The sequence below is a fragment of the Chiloscyllium plagiosum genome, unplaced genomic scaffold (assembly GCF_037043375.1).
Source record: "Chiloscyllium plagiosum isolate Xiang-an unplaced genomic scaffold, Cpla_swu_hap1 HiC_scaffold_14, whole genome shotgun sequence".
In the NCBI taxonomy this organism is placed as follows: Eukaryota; Metazoa; Chordata; class Chondrichthyes; order Orectolobiformes; family Hemiscylliidae; genus Chiloscyllium; species Chiloscyllium plagiosum.
Window position 1 is genome coordinate 45,266,102 of NW_028270152.1, and position 21,699 is coordinate 45,287,800.

Sequence of the window (21,699 nt, forward strand, 5' to 3'; positions counted from 1 at the left end):
CACTGAATTAAACACTGGATGGGCACTTGAGTGACCAGCAGCAGGACTTCCCCAGGATTACACTTACCTGAGGCATCAATCCCTTTCGTGCTGCCCATCCTCAGAGGCTAGCAACTGTTGGCAGTGTCACTGGGAGTGGTCATGCTTGCCAACATTGTGCCTAGGGAGAGACTCAGGATAGTCATGGGCCTCAGGTCACAGAGGAGTGAGGGCAAGATGGGTGTTGTGCGTCTCAGTTTGATTGAGAGGGGAGAAGTATTGGCAGCAAGATTAACAGGATGGTTCTTAATGACTTGTACATTCGATATTCCAAGAATCTCAATTGGACACTGTGCCTTATTATGAAGGACCCGAGGAACATTCAAGCAAATAAATACAGATCAGAGGCTATGAATTCTACAGTTAGTAACTCACTTCCTGACCTCCCAAAGCTTGTCCACCATCAATAAAGCATAATTCAGAAGTGTGATTGAATATAATCTAGTTACATGGATGGGTGCAGTTCAAGAAGCCTAACGACATTTGGGATAAAGTAACGCATTTGATTAGCAACCCAACCAATACTTTAACCATTTAATTCCTCCATCCCAGTACACAATAGCACTTTATATGTGATGCACTACAGCAATTTATCAAGGCTCTTTCAACAGCATCTTCCAAACACACAATGTATTCTACCTAGAAGGACACCGGCAGCAGATGTATAGGAATGCTACCACCTGCAGGTTCCCCTGCAAGGCGCGCTCTACACTGGCTTGGAAATATCATACCTTTCTTTCACTGAATCTTAGAACTCCCTTCATAACAGCACTATGGGTGTTCCTATACTGTAACGACTGCAATGATTCAACAATTCTGTTCATCATCACCTTCACAACGGCAATTAGGGATAGACAATAAATGTTAGTCTAACCAACCATGCCAATATCTCAATAAATTAAGTCAACAGGGCTCGCTTTTGCAATTCCTGTAGGGTGACTATCATATCCACTGCTGACATACCAGCCACAATACAATGAGGCTCTTAAAGGAATATGAGTTGTTCATTTAAAGATCTCAATTAATAAAGGGGCAGTATGGCCACCTTCGAATCAACTCCTTACCCGTCATCCTCCAGCCCAGGTAAATAACTCCCCACTTTAAACACATCTCAGAGGAGGGAATTGAGTTTCACCAACATGTGTGACTATCTCCATCATTACTGCTGGGTCACACTTAAGGGGATGGTCAGGAGAAAAGAGGATTAAACAACATAATGTATAAACATCATTATTGTACCAGGCATTGGTGAACGAGTAAAATGAAAATTTTCATTTATAAATGCACATTTTATGTAAAAAGTTACTTAGCACAGATTGTACATGTAACTATTGTTCTTAGAATGCTAATCAGTACTTTTAGACCACAAACCCAAATTCAGAATGGCAATCATCAATTACTGGCATAACTTACTTTTATCAACGGCAAAATAATTGCTTGCAGGTTCGAGTTGGTAAGTGATGTCACCCATATCATCAGCATCGGTAGCTATGCAAGTTGCAATGACTGTTCCAACTGCAAGCTCTTCATCTAAGTCTATAATTGCTGTCTGCCCCGTGTCCGATGTTTCTCCAAAATCAGTTTCTTTGCCATTAATCCTATTTTTGAAACTACATAATATAAAGTTAGTCAGACTGCAACAAAGGAAAGCACGGCTCATTTTAAAGCCGCATATTAATACACGATGTTTTTAATTTTTCACCACTCTGCAACATGGTCCATGATAAGCCTCAATGATAATATCAATCCCTTAGACCATATACTGGGTTTACTGATTTAAAAGATAAAATAGTGTACAGAGGAACCTTGATGATCTGGCATTCGATTATCCGAATATTGGATTATCCAGCAAGATCCCAAGGTCCCGATGCTTGGCTAAACTGTGTTATCCGGCATTCGATTATCCAGAATTCAATTAACCAAACAAAATACTCCCCGCCCATGTCCTTCAGATAATCGAGGTTCCTCTCTACATGAAAACTAATCTTGACTATCTGCATGCAATGCATTTTCAGAACCAAATAATAAATTGACTTGATACACAACTGTTCTTTGCAGTTTGTCTCTTAGAAATTAACCATAAAAGGTAAAGTCACTATGGCCCTATTAGATAATATGGCTTGTCTTCAATTAGAGGGAGATGACTGGTGGTGGTTTAACCTGAAGATCACCACACCTCAGACAAGGGAGGGGTTAAGAGGGAAGTCCTTCACAGTAACCTCAGCTATTGCAGGATTGAACCCATGCTATTCGTGTCACTTTGCCTCGCAAACCAGCTGGCCAGCTGAGTGACTTAACCTGAGTGAGGCAGGAAATTTTGCTGGCAATTTAATTGCTCAGTTTCCAGCAGAAGACTGAGGCCGCCTTTGGCCCCCAATTGCACTCTGCCTCTCAGCTTCCCTACTTTTCCAAAAAAAGTTTACAGATTGCAAATACAGGTAGTTCTTCTATAACACAATGGTTGTGTTCTTGTGCGACTTCGCATACAAAAATCGAATTTTAGAAACAGCACTTAAAGTGTTGGCGATGTAATCGTCTTACAGCCAACACACGTTTTAAAAGTTTGTACTTTAGAAACAGTGTCGCCAATTTGTCAATCATGTTACAGTGAATTTGCATTAACAAAACACATGTTATAGCACCATGCCTGTACCAGGCTTGGGAGAATAGGGCAGCTGATGGTTACTCAATAAAATTTCAATTTGTGTGCAGATAAGGTTTAGAACAGTGTTTCACAAGAGTAAAGGAGAGTTTAGGTCAAACATAAACTTCCCTTCTCTTCTTGCCCATACCATCTCACCCTCAGAAAGGGAAGTGAAAACTTACTGTCAAAGGCCTCTTTAGTTGCGAACCCTATTGTGAAGGATTTCACCTGAAAGCAAAGGTGACAGGACCCAAATCTGTATACTTAATGACTCCGCCAGATTTGGATTGCTGGCTTAGCGATTTGCTCAGAAATATTATTAAGAATCAAAAATCTGAGGAGTCAGATAGCACAAGTCATTTAAATGAACTTTAATTAATTACCGAGCCAGTTTCTGCCAAGTGGGCAGAATTAAAATTCACACTGAGGTGATTCTAGAGATAAGAAGAAGGCAAGGGATAAGTCAAGCGAATAATTTGTAGTGAATCACATACTGTACCTGAAGAGGCTGGAATATTATCCCTGAGCCTCAAACTATGCCAACCATCATGCTGCACAGTCTCCCATCAAATCCAGGAGAGGTGGTGACTGTCAATGAGCTCTGTCCCACAGTAACCCATGTCCTTCAATGCACTATTGTCTCCCAACCTTATATATTGAGCTGCTCCCCTTTTACAATTATTGTTCCCTCTGCATCCCAGCATGCTGTTTCCAACCCCACACTTGACCTGCACAACTTCTCTCCACTGCAGTGGCTGATGCTAAATTCCAATTCCCAGGATTTACCATGGGCCACACCCCTGATCGACTTGGATGGACAGCTTTATTGCTGGAACAGCACAGCAGGTCAGGCAGCATCCAGGGAACAGGAGATTCGACGTTTCGGGCACAGGCCCTTCTTCAGGAATGACCTCACTTTCTCCTTGGATGGACAGCCCCAGTTGAGGAGTGGCTGGGTCCTGACTGATATCTGTGTAGTTTTGACTGAAATAACAAATCCCCATACTGGTTGCATTGGACCTGCAGACTGGCTGTGTCCTATTCCCTGGAGTGCAGTAGTACAGACTCCCTGGGGCTAAATGTTCCAAGTGGCTAATTGACAATATCAGACAAGCCCGTATTCTGAGATCAGACATTGCCTTTGTTGCACGAGTAGCTCTTGATTGAAGGCTGTTTTGCATGACATGACTAAGGATTACTCCTTTTTGACTTTGAAACACGGCCACATGGCTGATTCGCCTTCAGTGTGTTTATTGTGTAAACACCAATATCCTATAATCAAATTTACAGATTATACTGAAATATGTGACACAGTAAGCTGCAATAAAGGAACAGACATTTATAATGGATATAGATCAATTAGGTGAATGGACCAAAATTTGGCAGATACAGTTTAACGTGGATTAGTGTGAGGTTAACCATTTTGATCAGAATAATAAAAAAGGTAATCATCATTTAAATAGAAAGAAACTTCAAAATGTTTTGGTACAAGTGGATCTGGGTGTCCTTGCCCATGAGTCACAGAAAGCTAGTATGCAGGTACATCAGGCAATAAGGAGGACAAATGGGAATTTTGGCATTCATTGCAAAGGGAATAGACATAAAAATAGGTTAGTATACAAAGCACTCATAAGATTGTATCTATATCAATGACATGCTTCTAGCATGTGTTGGGAATCCTGATTATGTCCAAAACATCAATTCTCCTGCTCCTCGGATGCTGCCTGACCTTCTGTGCTTTTCCAGCACCACACTCTCAACTCTAACCTCCAGCATCTGCAGTCCTCACTTTCTCCTCCTGATTCCCATTGTGAGGCAATCTAAAATGAGAGGTTATAATTTTTGGCTAAAGGAAGGTAAATTTAAACAGAGATTAAGATGAATCACTTCTCTCAAAGAGTTGTGAATCTGTGGAATTCACTACTCAAAGGTGCAGTGGATTCCAAGACATTGAATAAAATTAAGGAAGAGAGACAGATTTTTAATTAGTTATGGGTTAAAGGACTATGGGGAGCAGGCACGCAGGCAAGTGGAGTGGAGGTCAAGATGAGTTCAACCATAAGTGCATTAAATGGCGGAGTAGGTTCAAGGGATTGAATTGCATTATACTATTCCTATATCTTATGTTCTTCTGTAAGGCTTCAGCACATGCTAGAAGCATGACATTGATGTAGAACTGCGCCATACAGCAACATGTCTATCCATTTGACCGATCACTGCTGACAGTTAAGACAATCTAGGAGAAAGTGAGGACTGCATATGCTGGAGATCAGAGCTTAAAAATGTGTTGCTGGAAAAGCGCAGCAGGTCAGGCAGCATCAAAGGAGAAGGAGAATCGACGTTTTCATTCCTGAAGAAGGGCTTATGCCCGAAACGTCGATTCTCCTTCTCCTTTGATGCTGCCTGACCTGCTGCGCTTTTCCAGCAACACATTTTTAAGCTAAGACAATCTGCTTGGTTTTGAGTCTGCACTCAATCGTTCAGCAAGATAGAAGGACTGTGAGCCTTTAAGCTCTGCTGGAGGGTACAAATGCAGAAGAGGTAAAGGCAAGGCAGAGTTACTACAAACATCCCAGCGGGCACAAAGTGAGTGGCCATGAAGCGAGCAAGCGAGGAGTGCTGAGATGTATCCTGGTCTAATTCATGAAATGGGCAGTTGTCTCCTGGTAGTTGAGAGTGTGGTGCTGGAAAAGCATAGCAGGTCAGACAGCATCTGAGAAGCAACAGAATTGAATTTTTGGGCATAAGCCCTTCATCAGGAACGAGGCTTGTGGGCTGAGGGGCTGAGAGATAAATGGAAGGGGAGTGGGATTGGAGGGAAGGTCGCTGAGAATGCAATAGGTAGATGAAGGTGAGGGAGAAGGTGATAGGTCAGAGAGGAAATAGAGTAGATAGCTGGGTAAAGTGATGGATAGCTCAGGAAGGTGGTGCTGAGTTGGAGGCTTGGGACTGGGATAGTGGTGGGGGAGGGAAACTGTTGAAATCCACATTGATCCCATGTGGTTGCAGGGTCCCAATGCGGAATATGAAGCATTCTTCCTCCAGGCATCGGGTGGTAACGATTTAGCAATGCAGGAGGCCCAGGACCTCTCATTGGGAGGGGGTGTTGAACTGTTCAGCCACGGGGCGGTGGGGTTGCTTGGTGCGGGTTGCCTCCTAGCAGTAGCATTACAATGAAAGGGTATTTCCCTCCAATATGTGATACTGAAGTAGAAAGCTGTTAGTGGGTCAGGGATGTGCCATGATGAAGTGGTGAGGCTGGTGCACATCTGATGTCAACTTCTATTGAGAGGGCTGTTGCAGGTATTCACTGCCTGTGTGGAGCATGCCCTGAGATGGTTGGAACTGCTGTCCCAGATGGAAACTCAGAGGAGCAAGCAGTGAGCTGCATTGTCACTTCTGATTTCTATCCAGCGCCTGGGAGAATAGCAAAGTTTATATCAGAGGTGAGATTAGGCACTAATGGCATGCCAATGTTTATTTTTGCTGCTCACTAGTGCGATTTTCACCTCACCATTCAAAATTTGATTGCAGAAAGCATTTGGTATGCTTTCCTTTATTGGCCAGAGCATTGAGTATAGGAGTTGGGAGGCCATGTTGCGGCTGTACAGGACATTGGTTAGGCCACTTTTGGAATATTGCATGAAATTCTGGTCACCCTCCTATCAAAATGATGTTGTGAAATTTGAAAGTGTTCAGAAAATATTTACAAGGATGTGTCAGGGTTGGAGGATTTGAGCAATAAGGAGAGGCTGAATAGGCTGAGGCTGTTTTCCCTGGAGCATTGGAACTGAGGGGTGACCTAATAGAGGTTTAAAAAATCATGACAGGCATGGATAGGATAAACTGACATGGTCTTTTCGCTGGGGTGGGGTAGTCCAGAACTAGAGGGCATAGGTTAGGGTAAGAGGGAAATATATAAATGGGATGTATGGGACAACATTTTCACGCAGAGGATGGTGCATGTATGGAATGAGCTGCCAGAGGAAGTAGTGGAGGCTGGTACAATTACAGCATTTAAAAGACATCTGGATGGGTGTATGAATAGGAAGGGATTAGAGAGATATGGGCCAAGTGCTGGTAAATGGGACTATATTAGATTAGGATTCTGCTCGGCATGGACGAGTTGGACCGAGTTGTACATCGCTATGACTGTATGACTCTAATTGCATTTTTCTCAATAATAAAAATCTCATTTTTCCAATTTCATCATATTTTCCCAACTGTCTCATCATTTCCCATATCATTCAAATCTGGGAAAATGTGACTCTATGATGTTTTAACAAAATTATTATTTGTGTTCATTGTCTGCAATCCAGTGAGGGTTTAGACAAAGCAGAACCCAACATGCCATTACTTACTGGAACCTCCTCCAGCACCACAACTCTCTGACATAAAAAATATAAATTACTAGAGAAATTCTATAGGTCTGGCTCTATCTGTGGAGAGAAAGCAGAGTTAATATTTAGGGTTCAGTGATCCTTAGTCAGAACTGATTGTAGCTAGGAAAAGGTTGGATATATGCTGAAACTGGGGTGGGGAGAGAGGGCAGGAGTAACTACTAGGTGGAGATGGAGCCCAGAGAGAGAGAATAGCAGTTGGGCAGAAAAAGCACTGAGTAATGGTCAGCCTGCTTCTTGTGCATGCACAATTATATTGCTTTATCATTGATTGGAATGGCTTGTCCACAGAGCTCCTGTTCTGTATCTTTGCTGCTCTTAATCCCTCAGCCTATTTTAAGATGCTCCCTAAAGGATTCTTCATGAACCAGCTCAGTGGTTAACATTGCTGCCTCACAGCGCCAGGAACAAATGTTTGATTGCAGTCTTGTAGAACAGTCTGTGTGGAGTTTGCACATTCTCCCTGTGACTGCATGGATTTCCTCCAGATACTCCGGTTTCCTCGCACAGTCCAAAAACATGCAGGTTACATGGATTGGTCATGCTAAATTGTCCATAGTGTCCAGGGATGTGCAGGCTAGGTGGATTGCAGGGTTACAGAATCTGGGTTGGATACTCTTTAGAGGGTCACTGTGGACTTGATGGGCTGAATGGCCTGCTTCCACACCGTAGGGATTCTATGATATGAAGCAAGTTTTTGGCCAGATGCTCTAATTTCATCTTAAGTGCCTAGGTATTACATTGTTCTTTACAGTGCTCCTATGAAGTACCTTGGAACATTTTCTTACATAAAAGGGACCACATAAATTAAAGTTGCTATTGAGACCTTGATAATTCATCTGCTCCAGTATAAATTTAACATAAAACTTAAAAACATTTGGTGCTAAAGAGAACTTGAAATTTTACTCCCTCATAAAGAGAAGCACCCCAGCAGCAAAAACCAGGCACACAAAACTTCTTGTGATTTGATGAGATAAACAAATTAAACACTGCCTGGCTGCAGAGTGGACCAGAACGCAATCCTCTCAGCCAGGAAGAAAGATGATTCAAAGCTTATATGCAATGAGTTTTACATAATAGTCATTAGCTGCAAGACAAAGCCACCCAAAAGCTCAATGTTCATTAGTATTTGAATGTTACAAGGAGTATTCAATTGTGTATAATTATGAAACATGGGATTTGCTTTGGCCATGTATTCAGCATGTTCTTCTGAGATTGTGTGATATGAACATTATTAAGCTGGCATGGGTTAAACTTCATCTTACCTCTAACCAGAGCTGTAATGCGTTTGGGAAATCTGGATACAAAAAAGTTGGAGAATTTTCAATGCTCAGCACAGCCATTCTTCATTTTAACCAGAACAAAAGAAGAAACATCCTCCAGCTTAAAATGTAACTAAATAGACTATTTGCTAACTTGAGACTTATCATCAGAACAATGACCAGTTGAAATTTCAACATTGAAAGCTCATGGGAATTTCCAAAATGTTTAACCTCAGTCATTCTTAACCAAACATGTTTCTCCTTATTCCAGTTGAAGGGATAATGGGGCCAATTTTGACACAGCAGTCCTGCCACCAGCCAGCCTCGCCAGTTAACTTGAAAATTTAGGTGCAAACTGCAGACTGTGTCCACATGATTAATTTCAATGGTAGGCAGCACTTGAACTTCTGAAACATGCTATTGTTCAATCATTTTGCTTTCCAATAGTACAGTCCAGTAAAATACACCACAATATGCAATGCAGTTCATAAATTAATTGGACACTTACATGCACGACAATACTGGAGTATTGTCATTGACGTTGGTGATGAACACTTTCACAGTTCCAACAATGAACAAAGCATTTGTGTCCTCCACCTTCACTGATAACAAATAGCTTCAAATGATAATGACTTGCATTAGTTATACAGAAATGTGGTTAATAATCGATGTAGAGTAATTGGCATTTGAGAATAGTATTGAAATACATATTAATGTTTATTTCTACTTGTAGCGTTCTCTCTCTCTCGAGAGGTTGTCCCAATCACTCAGCATGTCTATTTTTTTTGTAAATTCTTGCTCCTATCTGCTCAGCACGTTGAATATGGATGTACAATTGTATTCCTTTGTCCACGTTCTTGAGATACAAGGAATAATGCTGAGCTCTCTCTCTCTCTCTCTCTCTCTCGAGAGAGAGAGAGAGAGAGAGAGAGAGCTCAGCATTATTCCTTGTATCTCAAGAACGTGGACAAAGGAATACAATTGTACATCCATATTCAACGTGCTGAGCAGATAGGAGCAAGAATTTACAAAAAAAATAGACATGCTGAGTGATTGGGACAACCTACACCAGATATGATTTGGAGATGCCGGTGTGGGACTGGGGTGTACAAAGTTAAAAATCACACAACACCAGGTTATAGTCCAAAAGGTTTAATTGGAAGCACTAGCTTTCAGAGCGGCGTTCAGGACACCACCTGATGAAGGAGCGGCGCTCCGAAAGCTAGTGCTTCCAATTAAACCTGTTGGACAATAACCTGATGTTGTATGATTTTTAACTTTGTACACCAGATAAGAATCAATGTTGAGAAGTGTAATGTACTTTTTGCTCCAAGAATTACAACAATATCTTCTTAATGGCAGTAGATTAGGAACTGTAAAGGAGCCAACAGATTTGTGTATCTCAACAGATAATCCCAGAAAAATATCTTACAATATTAAAAGTCATCAAAAGTGTAATAAACCTGTCTTTGGAGTGGGGACCTGGTGAGGGTGCATCATGAAAATCAGCTTCCTGAAGTTCATCTCAGAATGCTGGTGCCTCTGGAACAACAAGTGCTGTCAGGGAGCAGAGAATGGGAAACCCTCTCACCAGGGTGATAAATTCCTTAAGGAAATTGTTAGTCTATTCAATGGATATTCGAGTTCATAGTTTCTTTTACCAAATCCAATAGTCTAGTGCATAGCTGTCAGGCTTACCACAGGGTCAAAAAAGGTTTATAGAGTCATAGAATCGTCAAGTCATAAGTTTTCCAAAATACACTAGTCCCACTTGCCTCTAATCCTCTAAACCTTTCCTATTCATGTACCTGTTCAAAAGTTTTTAAAAATGTTTTAACTGTAACTGCATCTACCACTTCCTCTGGCAGTTCATTCCACATACAAACCACCATCTGTGTGGAAAAGTTGCCCCTCAGGTCCCTTTAACATCTTTCTCTTCTCACCCTAAAAAATGACCTCTAGAATTGAACTCCCCTACCCTCGGAAAAATAAACCTTTGCTATTCACTTTATCTGTGCCCCTCATGATGTTATAAGGCTCTATAAGGTCATCCCTCAAATTCCTACAATCCAATGAAAAAAGGTTTCAGCCTATCCATCCTCTCCTTATACCTCAAACCCTCCAGTCCAGGCAACATCCTTGTAAATCTTTTCTGAATCGTCTCCAAGTTAATAATACAAATGATTTTGATGGGCCAAATGACTCCAGACAGATGCCTACTTTAGTCCCTGTTTCTGGGAGGATACGGCATGTCCCAATGTAGCTACCACCTGCCTTTGCTGCTGACAGCAGACAGTCAGTTCCTGCCTCCTGTAGGAGCTTGGCGCCACTCACTGAGTACCAAATTTACCTCCTGACAGATTTGAACATTTAAATTTTAAAAATAACATTGCAAGAGTGCCACAGTTGAGGCACTAGCTTATGACCTGGAGTTCACCCAGGTCTTTGGTTCCCAAACACACTATGAAAATGTGACCCATAAAACGTTGGCCTTTATTTCTTAGCATGCAGCATTAAATAAAGAGAAACGTCCTGTCGTATCAGTCCTATGATATTCCCCAAGTATGAAGTATTATAGCAAGGAAGCCAACTATTTTATAACCTGTTGACAAATTTTTTAAATATTTCCTTGATACTTTGCTTTATTTCCAGCAAAGCACTATCTGTCAACAAAATTAACCAGACTTTTGTGGGAAAGTATTCAGGCAAACAAGGTTTACAGTTTACCATTATTCAAACAACATAAGCTAACTATCATGTCCACACAGAGCATTATACTGTAGCTGACAAAGCCTTCAACATTCATCTAGACATTACTAATCAAGTAATGCATTCTTTTCTGCATGTCCTCCGGCAGATTGCAAAGATTGCCTTCACTTCTTGTCTATATTTTCTCCCACAACTACTCAACATGGTTATTCTCTATCTCATAGAGGCATTTCTCTGTTTTCTCACCCCAAATATAGGAGAGAGAAGCAATTCGCAACCATCGAGTACTCTAGTATAATGTCAGTACAAGCCTTCCAAATTTTGTTTTGAGATCTACAGCTTCCAAGCTACTCTAGACGCTATGTTCCAGGTGAAATCATGCACTGGAGTTCCTTTCTGATGAAAAATTATATTTGAAACATAACACATTGGGCAAGGTTTTGGCTTTGGAATCAGGACTGCAATTTGAAACCAACTGGGAGATCCTTGCCTACACAAAATATATCTCCCACCATCCTCTGGATTTATCTCCTCATGTCACTAAAAATCTTGCCCATTATTTCACTACATAGAAACTGATTAATCTGCTGAGTATTTTCTGTATTCCTTTCTTCTTGTTTTAGATTTATAACATTTACAACATTTTTGATTTTGCTCCCCTTCACTATAAACCATTATATATTAAGTTGGGTAGAATAGAACATCAGAAATTTGCCCTTTACACTCAGTTTTCAATTTCACTTCATTAAAATTGAACTGTTATTAATTTTTGCCCTTGTTCAGCTTTATGGAAGCAAAATAAACTTGATTCAAATTGTTGACATTCTTCATTTTAGACTGAACTACACCAAATGATCTTGTGAGCAGGTTAGAAACAGAGATGTCATTGATTTAAAGTTAAATAGAAAGCAGGCTAAAACTTGAATCAGTTTCACAGCTATTAATTTCAATTCTTGAATAAATGACAATAGAGAAATTAGAATGGAAATGACTCTAGCCTATGCACTAAGTGTGTGGGTGCAACCCTTTGTCTTTGTGACTGAGCTCACTCCACTTCTTCTAAGTATCTCTATTAATTTCAGCATGCAATATCTCCTTCACATTACTCCATGAAACCATGAATTTAAATAGATAGTTAATGTTTAAGATATCTTGTAGAAACTATGATAAGATGTTTATGAATATAAATTCATTTTTATATAAAAACAAATCAAAGTAAATCATATTAAATTATACTCAGTTTACCTCCTTGTTGAATTTTCATAATCAAGAATGTTGGCTACAGATATTGAACCAACCAAATCTATCTGAAAGTCTGTGATGCCTGAGAGTGAATACTGTTGAAAAAAAAGTTAACATTTCTGAAAGAAAGAAATTCTGAAACATACACATTAACTGTCTTAAGTAAAACTAGTTCACAGATGCAGAAAAAATATGAGGGGTGGAAGGTTGGAAAATAGGCAAGTAGAAGGTTACTTTGGAGGAGGCTCCGTGCAAATATTAAGTGAAAGGTATTTCCGTGGCATATATAGCTGTAGGCTGCACTCTCAGTGTTAGTCTTGTTCTTCAATGGCATTATCTAGGAGAAATCCAGATGCTGTCCTTTCTGCATGGGAGCTAGTTGCCTTCATGTTTCAGAGGGTATCAAAATGGATTTGTCTTTAGTTTGGGGTATGGAACGGGAAGGAATTGTCAACATTTTTACTTCAACATGAGAGGAACATCTGATTTCAATTCAGCACCTTTCAATTTTCAGGCCTTTCTCCTGTTTGCATGTCTTCTGTTATTTTTTCCCAATATTTGCTAAATTATTCTCACTTCTGGAGATTCACATGATCTTTCCATTGCCTGAATTACATCCAAGCTAACAGGTACTTGATTTGTTTCCTGAGACATTTACTCAGATCTTTTCATTTTTGGCAATCACTATTTTCCCAAACTTTTATTAATATATACTTTTATTATTCATGTGTTTTATAGGATTATTTCTCTGTGGGTCATATTTAGCCATGGTTTCAGTTGTCAACCTGTGCCCTTTTTTTCGTATGGGTTAACTTTCTTCCCAATTTTGATTACAGGGCTATATATGTTGCTAATTTTGTCTGAGATCTTTGTGCTTCTTGAATAGTATTATTTTCTGTTGCAATTATCCAGAGCTGATTTGGTATTTATTACGATTGACAGGATGTCATGGAGTGCTAGATAACATCACATTATGCTACAGCACCATCTACAGATGCAGTAACTTCCAAAACTAGTTGCCATTTTAATACATTAAGTCATTAAATACAGGAAACCCTGCTTGAAGCTATTACAATTAGATTTAAATCTTTTTTTTAAAATGACTTGCATAAACATCACAATCTGACAACTGATGAAATGCCCAGTGTTTATTTGTAAAATAATCTTAATATCAGCATTGTAGTCATGATTTAAAAAATCAGTTGTTAGTGTTGCAATATTTTGCATTATTATTCAAGTCATAGCTTTTTAAAATAAAATGCAGTTCAGCTATAATTTCAGAATTAAAAAGATGAAGTTGTTCTGCAGTCTTTTAGATTTATTTTGTCCCTAAATCAGGAAGGAGGGAAGTAATTGTGAAATGATGGGACTGTTCGTAGCAGTCTATTTGCCCACCAATTTGATGTTGACACTTCCTTAAGTTGGGAAACTGCTCCCTTCTTCAGGGCTTGCAACCATACCCTAATAGGAAAAACATTTTTTTAAGCAAACAATATTCTGACTTACTGTTAATGCATCATTTTCGTCTGGATCCTTTGCTGCAACTTTATATATTGGTGTATTGACAGCAGTGTTTTCTGCGATGTAAACCTCAACATCTGCAACATAGAATGAATTTCAAAGCTTGGAAACATAGTCTTCTCTGTTTAGGAGCACAGGGAAGATATCTCCTGTGTCACAACATCATTATTAGGTTTTGTTCTAAATATCTTTGTTATATATATATATGGAGCACAAGGAAGCAATCTTCCTTAAGTATCAGTTATGGTTTTCTGGTTTGTCAACAGTAGCTGGAAAGTTCCCTGTGAAATATTAACAGATGAATGCTTAACCTATACTTGCATAAGATTCTTTTGTCTACTATCAACAATCCGTTTACATTAAACAGGTCAATCTTTCTATTATGTGTGGACAAATTAATTTGATATAAAAATGTGATGCAAGAAAATGGTTGAGTTGATTAATATCCACACATTTTAGACAGGGTTTTGTTTAATGCACTGCTTAATGTAGAGTTGTTTTATTACTTTGATCTAAAAAAATTCTGACTTCAGTAAGCTATGGGATGTAATATTTATGTAGCTAGGATAAAAATTGTCTATCTTTTTCACCATTCCTCGTTTCCACAAACAGGACTTCTTGTTCTGCATATTATTCTCAGGTTGAATTGATGGACTGATGAACTGCTCCCAGCCATTGTCAATGCCACTTTGTAAAAACGTTGCTAGGAAACACTGAAAAGCCACTGGCTGTAAATCACTGTCCTGTGTAGGTGTTACGTGACTTATACTTGATAATTTGACTAATAATCTGACTGTGGCATTTTTATGATTTTTTGATATATACTTTACAGGGTTAATGTTTGCAAATTTATGGTCATGATGGAAGTCTTTAGTAAGCAGCTTACGGGATTGTTATAACCTCTTTCTGGACTGCATTTCCATTTAGCAAGCATTACACTTAGAGACCAACATACTACTATATTGTCCTCTAAATGGGCATTCAGGCATTCCTGTACTTCCATACATCAATATTCTGTGAAATCTTTTACAGAGCTCATTTAATTTTTGTTTTCATTTGCTGATAGTAATGAAAAATGGAGCAAATCTTTATTTATAAATACATTTTGGCATCACAACGCTTCTTGAGCCAGTTTTATTGGTTGCACATTTTATTGGCATATTGATAAATCTCTGAGCTGTTGCCACCTTTTCACTTCTGTTCATGTATTTTTGATAGGTACAGGTTTAAAGGCATATTGAGCAAAGCTCTGGGATACAGGCTGAAGGGAATAAATGGCTTACACTTATTGCTATGGTCTTATACTCAACTTATATAAAAATTCTTCTCCAACATTCACTTCTTAGTCAAAGTAGTCCATTCTGGATGGCAATTTCTTCTGGTCAAATTTGTTGCAAAATCACAAATGAACAATTATGATTTTATTACAGCTAGCAAATACTTTTAGTAGAGTCTCAGATTGACCGCTCAATCATTTTTTAAGATATAAATCAACTTTCAAGAAATTGAGAGGTATTCCCACTGACATTAGGACCCATTAAATTCTCTAGCCAGCTACTATTATTATCACAAACCATAGAGTTGAAAATTTGAAATGGTTAGTAAATTAAACAGACATAAAATGAAACACTGACTGAAACAAACTAAAATGAAACACTTCGCACAGAAGGGCAGGTCTCTAGCTCACACTGGACCAGGCTGCAGTGCAGATTTGCTCACTCACTCTCCTAGCACGCATTCACTTAGCACTTACCTAGATGCTCACAGCCTTGCATTGACTTTTGCACTTTATCCTCTCAGCCACAGTTTAAAAGATCACAGTTCTGTGTTGCTATTCAGTGCAGACACAAAGCCAGGCAGTTTGTCATTGCTAGTCTTTCACCATCCACCAAGGAAGGGGACATCTGCTGTCCAGCAGATTGCTCCCTCAATCTCACAGCTGCAACGTGTACCAGCAGTTTATGCAGCAAACACACTGTATGTGTAATAAACAAATGACATGTTTTAAAGTCTAAGGGGAGTGGTCCTCCTTGAGGTCCAGGGAAACACTTGTTGGTCAGGTGGTCCTGGCATAGTATGACATCAGTCCTGAGGCTTGGACAAGGTCATTTGGTCACTTTGGGCAATCAGGTTCAATATCCTTCCTTTTTAAAGTAGTGGTGAGTATTTCCAGCTACATTGAGTGGAAAAAAATGGATTTGCATCAGACAAGAAGGCTGCCATAAGGGGGTGATGGGTAGTTAGTGGCATGTGTTTGAGATGATTATGTGTGAAAATTCACTAGGACTCTCAGACAGAAATTTTCCTTGAAGCTCAATGAAAATTATGCTTACCCTGCAGATGAACACTTTAACAGCATACAAAAAAAAATGTACTCCTACAAAATATCATTTTGGGTGATATGAATTAAGCTCCTACAACAAATATCTGCCCTGAATTTGCAGCATTCTGTAGTAATCTTCCATCTGCAATACACGTCTTTAAAATGGAAAGAAATTTCCAGAAATTATGATGTCAGTGATGTGAACAATTATTAACAATAATGTGGATACAAGGTAACATCATTTCTTGAGACTTTTTCACTACATCACCTTGCCAAAAAGGTTGGAAATCTAACTGTTCTATCTCCTTCCCATTAAAATCAGTGGTGAGATTGAGTTTACTGAAATAACATCAGTGATCACCACAACCACTCAGACCTTTACAGGATGATGCTGAAGGGCTCAGAACCAGTACTCAATCACTCAGTGGGTTGCCTGAGGGCTAAATTTGTTCTTGGAACTTAATTGGAATCTTAAACCTCAATTAAGCAATGAAATAAATGTTTTGACAGGCAGACATGATCTGGTTTTCTGCCAACCACTATTTTTCTAATGTAATTTATTGAACTGTTGTCCTGATGGGGTTTGTGAATTGTAAGTGGCAAAGAAATATGGCTGAAAATTACAGACAGTGCATGAAATAATCCTCTGCACATGAATTTATTCTTCATATGATGTATATATTTATATTGTTTTAATAAAAACTCAGTGAAATTAATCTAGCCTCACTGTTCAATCCATACAGACTGCAACTCATCCATATGTTATCTGGTCAAAGTCATTGCTCCCAAATACATCTCTGTTTAGAAACCTGTTGTTTATTCTGTGTCAGGTCATGGTATCTCTGATATTCTATTGGATATGAGGAACATCACACCCAATTTGCTACTGTGTTTTTTTGTATTGTATTTTAACCACTTGTGGTATAAACTTTCCATTGTAATATTGGGCAGCACAACCATTTAATTTAAAGCATTCTTCACTGACATTATTACTGCAATGAATTCCAAGCCATTGTAATGTATACCTTTTTCAACAGGCTGTCGTTGCTAGCTGAGACAGATTTACCATAGATACTTCGAAATACATATATACCTTTTTCACCCAAAGGTCCCAGAAAGACAGGCGGTTCATTTACATCAAGAATATTTATTATGATGGTCTGAGAGGCAGAGCTATCCTTTTCATCTTTAACAAGCAATTGAAGGGTGTATCGTGAAGTGGTTTCAAAATCCAGCTTTGGACTGTTGGTTGTCACGAACTATTGAAAAGGAAAAGCATAGCAACAAAAAATAAATCAGTGCATAATGCAGAAGGATCGAGTAATTATCTACTTCACCACTAAAGATTACAGACAGTCACTCCTTCTGATTAGTTAACACAATTTAGAAAATCTCTGATGTTGTCAGTTTGTCCTCTGTCTTCCTATTAAAGCTTCATGGCTTCATTCTCTAACTCTCAATTCTAATTCTTCGATTTTTGATCATTTAGTTAGAATATTTCCATTTTGATTCAGATAGGAATTGAGGTGCAATGGCAAAATAATGGCTACCAAGTGGCATGGCCAGAAATCCTAATGTTGGGAGAATGAACATGCTTTAATCAGTCCCCCTCCTATTAACAAAGTCACTATTTTCTGTGGGAATTTCATTAACAGGCCATCTCTTGAACATTTTCTAATTTGTGCAATATATGTAGCTGTCAGGCTTTTTATCCGTTGCATGGAAGCATGAAAGAATTTTAGAAGAGATGTAACTTACAAAGTACTTTTGTTTGCTTTAATGTTTTCAATTTAGCCATCTGTGAAATTTGTAGTTTTAAGGTCAAATTGTTTATATGGAGGATTTATGGGCTCTCGAATACAATTAAGCCAATTTTTTTATAGTAGGACTTGTGAGTTCATATTTTCACAAAGTCAATAATGGATGGAAGATAGAGAATGGAGAGTGGACGATAAACGAAAGGGTTGGGTGGGGAATAGTTTGGGTGGGAGGCCTGGGTGGGTGAGAGGGATGGGGTGAAAACATTTTTTTAACACATTCATTCTTTCAAATTAATTTAAATGCATTTTGAGGCCTTCTCAATACAGCTTAATGTTTGAAGTTTATCCATGAGGAAATCAAGGATCATGTACTTAGGAATGGAGGAAGACCTTTCAACTTGCCCACTCTAGAATTATCCCATCTCCAATTCCACCTCAGGTTTACTCAATTGGGTCCAGGACTCACATTCTGGTGAATTATGACCATTGACATCACAAAATCACAGTCCCCCAGAAGTCTGAAGATGCAATCCCAATTCCCCACTTCCAGGGGAAAATTGGGCCATCAGTCTTAGTTTTCCTACTCTCTAACTTTCAGTGCTACTCTGTATACTCTCGAATGATTAATCCCAATTTCTGTATTATCCAGCTATCATAGAGGTATTTTAACTTTTCAAACCCACTGAAAGTTGGGCAGACCTATTAGAATGTAAGAAGCTCCTGACAGGTTTCCCAACTTTGAAATCAGCCTAATTGATAGTTTTGGCTTCCAGCCAGGCAGGGAATAGTGGAGAAGAGGTATCACTATCAGGCAGATTCAGACACAAATCTGGAGTAGGAATTCTGACCATGAATACCATTTCCTGATCTCAAGGAAGGATCCAATTCTTGATTCCATAGAGTCTGGTCAGAGGCTATGTGCTGTTGTGTTGCACCACGTGATTCAATCACCTTGATACTGTTCCCTAAGGACTGAACATCACTCTGTGAAGTTTATTGGCAGATGGGGAAGTCAGTAAATAGAACTAACTTTGGTTTTGATTTTATTCATAATTTTTCTATATTGATGTGCATTGTATAAAATCTCAAAATTGCATGAAAATCTTAGATTTAGTTTACTTTTATTTGTGATCCACCAGTCACCTTTCTTGAATGAGAGAGCAGCTCTATGGCGGTAGGACTAATGTGACTTTATCTTTACCTAATCGTTGGGTCAGTATAATTATTTAATGTTTCTTGTTGTGATCGATCTGCAGAAACACGATATACACATATTGTTTCAACCTTCCTTTCCTTTAAATCTTGCATTTCTCTTTAATATTTAAGTTATATCATTTTGAGCTATAGGGAGAGGCTGAATAAGCTGTGACTATTTTCCCTAGGGCATCAGAAGCTGAGGGGTGACCTTACAGAGGTTTATAAAATCATGAGGGGCATGGGTAGGATAAATAGACAAAGTCTTTTCCCTGGGGTGGGCGAGTCCAAAACTAGAGGGCATAGGTTTAAAATGAGAGGGGAAAGATTTAAAGGGGCAACTTTTTCAGGTAGAGGGTGTTGTGTGTATGGAATGAGCTGCCAGAGGAAGTGGTGGAGGTTGGTACAATTACAGCATTTAAAAAGCATCTGGATGGGTACATGAATAGGAAGGGTTAAGAGGGATATGGGCCAAATGCTGGCAAGTGGGGCAAGATTAATTTAGCAAATCCGGTCGGCATGGATGAGTTGCAATGAGGATCTGTTTCCATGCTGTACATCTCCATGACTCTACTTGTGTCACTATGAAACAGAAGTATCTTACCTGGCTCTTGGTGATACTGATATGCAACTTAGATCAATGCAATAATATTTCCAAACTGTGAGGAAATGCCATGTGATCACACCTCCAAGAATACATCAGACAAGAGTTCACAATTCCAAATAACCAGGAGTCAGAATGACACTGAAGAAACTGGGAACCAGACTGAGACTGAACAAACTGTGGAAATTCATAACTTCAACAAACCTGCAGCATTTCTCCAAAGTATTTCTATGAAAGTAAAAAACCGTGCTAAATATCATTTTATCTCTCAGATTATATTTTAATGTTCAAATTTGTAAGCAATTATTGCTCAGACAAATAACTAAAAAGATACATAAATTTATATTCTTAAAGTCTTGCTTTTTAGATTCTGCAATTTTATAAAGTAATCTATACACAGAAACTCTAGAAAGTAAGTGCTTTAAAACTTACATCCCACATATTTGTTGTATTTGGAATTATATCAAATGGATATTGAGCAGGATCAGCATTAATGATTACTGGACCACCAATTAATTTATCTCCTGCAGGCAAAGCAACTGTAATTGTAGTGAGTAGATGATGGATTTTTGCATCTTCTTGAAGGTTAAGATTCAATGGGTTCACACCAGAAATAGTTGGTGCACAATGAGTACCTGGATGAAGGAAAAATTTCAAAGTCAAATTTCACAGAGAATATGATATTTTTTAGGGTTAGCAACTTAATTCTAAAAATATTTCTTTTTCACTGATTTCATGAATTGGGTTAGGATTACAGGTCATGTATTGGGTCATTAGGTTAGGATGACATGGGAGAAAGGACATTGAATAACAGCTGTGTGGGTGAGGAAGTAGAGTGTCAGCTGGTCAAGGTGGGAGAATGGTGGATGGGTGAAGCAGGGGAGTGGCAGAAGGATCAAGGTCGTGTGACAAGTGGCGATGGGTTAGGGTGACAGTTGGGTGCATAAGGAAATAGGATGGCAGGTGAGTAGAAAGACAAGGTGGCAAGTGGATGGGTAGATTATAAGTTGGGTCAGGGAGTTAGTTGTGTTGTGGTGGGATGTGATCAGGTCAGGACATATTAGGAACAGAGGAACAGGAATATTCCTTTCAGCGCCTCAAGCCTGCTCCAATATTCAGTGAGGTAATGGCTGATATGTGACCTAACCCCACATACCTGTCTTAAGCCAATATCCCTTTTCTTAACAAAATCTGACCTATCTCAGATTTAAAATTAACAACCAAACTAGTCTCCATTGCCATTTGTGGAATAGACAAGAAGCGCTGGAATCCAAGGTAGACAAGCAGGAGACTGGACGAACACAGCAAGCCAGGCAGCATCAGGAGGTGCATTTGTGGAAGAGAGTTCCAAATATCTACCACCTCTTGTTATAGGAGTGCTTCCTACCATCTCTCTTTAACAGTCTGGCCCTAATTCTCAGACTATGTCCCTGAGTTCAAGAATCCCCAACCAGTGGAAATAGTTTATCTTTATCTACCCTGTCTTTTCTTGTTAATATCTTGACGACATTGATCAGATCATCTCTTAACCTTTTAAGTTTTAGAGAGAACAGGCCTAATTTGTGTAATCTCTCCACATAGCTTAACACTGAAGTCCAAGTGTCATTGGGTACTTGAGGGGATATTTGAGAGTGTAGTTGGATGAAGCTGGTGGGTTGTCCAGTCATGTCAGTGTAGTAAAGTGTAGGGAGCCAAGTTGCGCTCTGAGGCTTAGTCGTGTGGGAAATGTCAGTTTGGGCCATCAGTTAGGTAGGGTCAGTGGGTAGTTGTGGAGTTGGGAGATAGTTTGGTCAGGGGTTAGTTAGGGGAGGGAGCAATCAGTTCAGGCAGCAGTCAGACAGTGTTCAGTCTGGAGTCAGGGAATTCAGAATTTTAGTTAAACATGGTTTTTATCTATCTAATTTTCCTGAGTAGCCACGCATATACATGAGTTAGAAACCTCAAAAGCCTTCAATTCTAACTCAAAGTTAGAGGATATTTGCTCATGGGATTTGTTTGTAA

At 39.2% G+C, this 21,699-nt stretch overlaps 2 protein-coding genes across 5 annotated transcripts in view; one reads left to right on the forward strand and one right to left on the reverse strand.

The window, feature by feature from the left end:
- The window catches only part of LOC122559258 (cadherin-related family member 3-like), a 91,428-nt gene that overhangs the window by 65,196 nt on the left and 4,533 nt on the right, over nucleotides 1–21,699 (reverse strand). For both annotated transcript variants that reach the window (XM_087994406.1, XM_087994405.1), the window contains 6 exons: nucleotides 20,131–20,333; nucleotides 17,234–17,399; nucleotides 13,803–13,894; nucleotides 12,300–12,391; nucleotides 8,854–8,961; nucleotides 1,453–1,649 (listed from right to left, as the gene is read on the reverse strand). In XM_087994406.1, the coding sequence (XP_087850532.1) occupies nucleotides 1,453–1,649; nucleotides 8,854–8,961; nucleotides 12,300–12,391; nucleotides 13,803–13,894; nucleotides 17,234–17,399; nucleotides 20,131–20,333 (858 nt within the window). The remainder of the gene's footprint in view (nucleotides 1–1,452; nucleotides 1,650–8,853; nucleotides 8,962–12,299; nucleotides 12,392–13,802; nucleotides 13,895–17,233; nucleotides 17,400–20,130; nucleotides 20,334–21,699) is intronic.
- The window catches only part of LOC122559053 (putative uncharacterized protein C3orf49), a 115,927-nt gene that overhangs the window by 54,644 nt on the left and 39,584 nt on the right, over nucleotides 1–21,699 (forward strand). The window lies entirely within an intron of this gene.